The sequence below is a fragment of the Populus nigra genome, chromosome 16 (genome assembly GCF_951802175.1).
Source record: "Populus nigra chromosome 16, ddPopNigr1.1, whole genome shotgun sequence".
Taxonomy (NCBI): Eukaryota; Viridiplantae; Streptophyta; class Magnoliopsida; order Malpighiales; family Salicaceae; genus Populus; species Populus nigra.
The window spans coordinates 10,555,589-10,557,713 of record NC_084867.1 but is presented as its reverse complement, the minus strand read 5'-3'; the positions used below and the strand labels follow the sequence as shown (position 1 = coordinate 10,557,713).

At 43.5% G+C, this 2,125-nt stretch overlaps 1 protein-coding gene across 1 annotated transcript; it reads right to left on the bottom strand.

Annotated features, from left to right (window-relative positions):
• On the bottom strand, window positions 1-2,125 carry LOC133675950 (leucine-rich repeat receptor-like serine/threonine/tyrosine-protein kinase SOBIR1). Its single transcript, XM_062097518.1, has one exon. The coding sequence runs from the start codon at window positions 2,018-2,020 to the stop codon at window positions 128-130; it is 1,893 nt and encodes a 630-aa protein (XP_061953502.1). The 5' UTR covers window positions 2,021-2,125; the 3' UTR covers window positions 1-127.

Here is a 2,125-nt window from a genome sequence, read left to right as displayed (position 1 = left end):
AGATGGAAAAACATTTTACAGGCTTCCTTGTATATAAACTTGTTGATAATTCTTAACACAAGTTCGAAACATATAATTAAACCGCATTATTCTTGATTTCTTACACATCCTTGCCTTCCATGCTCAACTAGTGTTTGATTTGTGACAACATGCACCTAACATCCTTACTATCTGGCCTCTGTTTTGGGTCATCAATAGTGCAGAAGCAAGCAATTTTCAGAACCAGCAGCATTTGCTCCTCTAGCCCATTGCCCATCAGCTTTGGATCAATAGCTTGTCTTGGATTCTCCGAAGTCATTATATTTCTCATCCACTTAACCAAACTCATTTCACGAGTGTTTTGAAAAAACTCATCAGATGGAAGCTTTCCCATCACCAATACCCCAAGCACCACTCCAAAACTGTATATGTCACACTTGTCTGTAAATTTGAGCGTTTGGTGGTACTCTGGTGCTATGTACCCCACTGTTCCTGCAACATTAGAAGTTGTGATATGTGTTTTGGCATCTGGCATTGCTTTTGCAAGTCCAAAATCGGCAATTCTAGCTTCCATGCTGTCGTCGAGAAGTACATTTGCAGGCTTGAGATCTCTATGAATGATCCGTGGACTATGGCTCAAGTGAAGGTACTCAAGTCCCGATGCTACTCCTACTGCAATTCTGTGGCGAGCTAACCAGTCCAATTCTCTTCTCCCTTCAGTAACTTGGTTCAACGCATCTTGTAGACTTCCGTTTTTCATTAATTCATAGACAAGATAATGACAATCAGGACGAGACACATGAGCTAGAAGAGGAAGAAGGTTTCGATGCCGAATGTGGCCGACGGTATTGATCTCTGACTGGATTTGTCTCATTTTCTTGTGTAGAAGCTTACTATCTTCTTCAGTCAACTCGGCAGCATCTTTTGGAGGCTGAATAATCTTTTTTATGGCAATCATTTTGCCATTACTTCCTGGCAGCTCAGCTTTGTAAACTTCTCCACATCCACCTTTCCCAATGACTTCCAAGTTTGCAAGCCCATCATCTTTTTCCAAGAAAGCTAAATCCTCTGCTCTCTTGATCATTGGACTAAATATTGCAGGCCCTCCATCTCTCCCTCCGCCTTTTACTGCTGCCAATACTATCTTAAACAATAATGAAAACACAAGCCCAGATAAACACCCAGCTACTGACCCGGCAAGAAATCCAAGGAGCCAACCGGCAAGCTTCCTTTTGCCGTTCTTGTGCTTGTGTGGCGCTGCTGCTGATGGTGCAGGAGCTGGAGCTAGGTTGTAATTTTTGCTTCCAGAAGAAGTATTCCTTGATTTTGTACTTGACGTGTTCTCCGCCAAAATATAACGTTTTGGGTATTGGGGCCTTGAGGATTCACCTTTTCTTATCACTGGCACAGGTCCTTCAAGAAAACTGTTCCCTGAGAAGTCGAAGGACTGGAGATTGCGAAACGAACGGATAGACTTTGGAACTTTTCCAGTGAAGAGATTATTTGCAAGAGAGAGATTTTCCAGGTTGGGGAAATGCTTTAAGAAACTCAAATTCCCAGAAAATAAATTCCTAGAGAGATCAAGAACTCGAAGACTAACAATTGATGATAATTCAGAGGGAACTTCACCTGAAAACTTGTTGTTTCCAAGCTCAAGAATCTCTAGTTTCTTGCAGTTGACTATTTGAGCAGGGAGCTGGTCAACCAGTTGGTTGTTGGTTAATGAGAGCTCTTTGAGCTCGGACAGCCGTCCAATTGCCGGGGACAAGAACCCGGTGAGCCGTTGAGACTTAAAGACGAGTCTTGTGATTTTGAGCACATAGGTGCCGTTGGGAGAGAGCCTCCTCTCACAAAACACCCCAGGGATGTTGCATGGTGTAGAGGAGGAGCTGCGTTGACCGTCGATACCCAAGTCTTTCTGGATGATTGAGAAGGCTTTGAGGTCTGAATGGTCAAGTTTTAATCTTGCATAAGTGGGAAGGAGGAGAGATAGGAGAAGGATAATGAAGAAGAGGTGGTGTTTCTGGTGAAGAACGGCCATTTCTGGTGGTGCTTTCAGGCTGGGAAGTGGTGGTGGGTTGGGAGATTTCACGATGCGGCAGTATTGTTTGAAATCTCCATATTTAGTCCGGAGACAAATATGTAG

Coding starts and splice junctions, on each gene's coding strand:
- LOC133675950 (XM_062097518.1), bottom strand. CDS start 2,020: ATGGCCGTTCTTCACCAGAAACACCACCTCTTCTTCATTATCCTTCTC.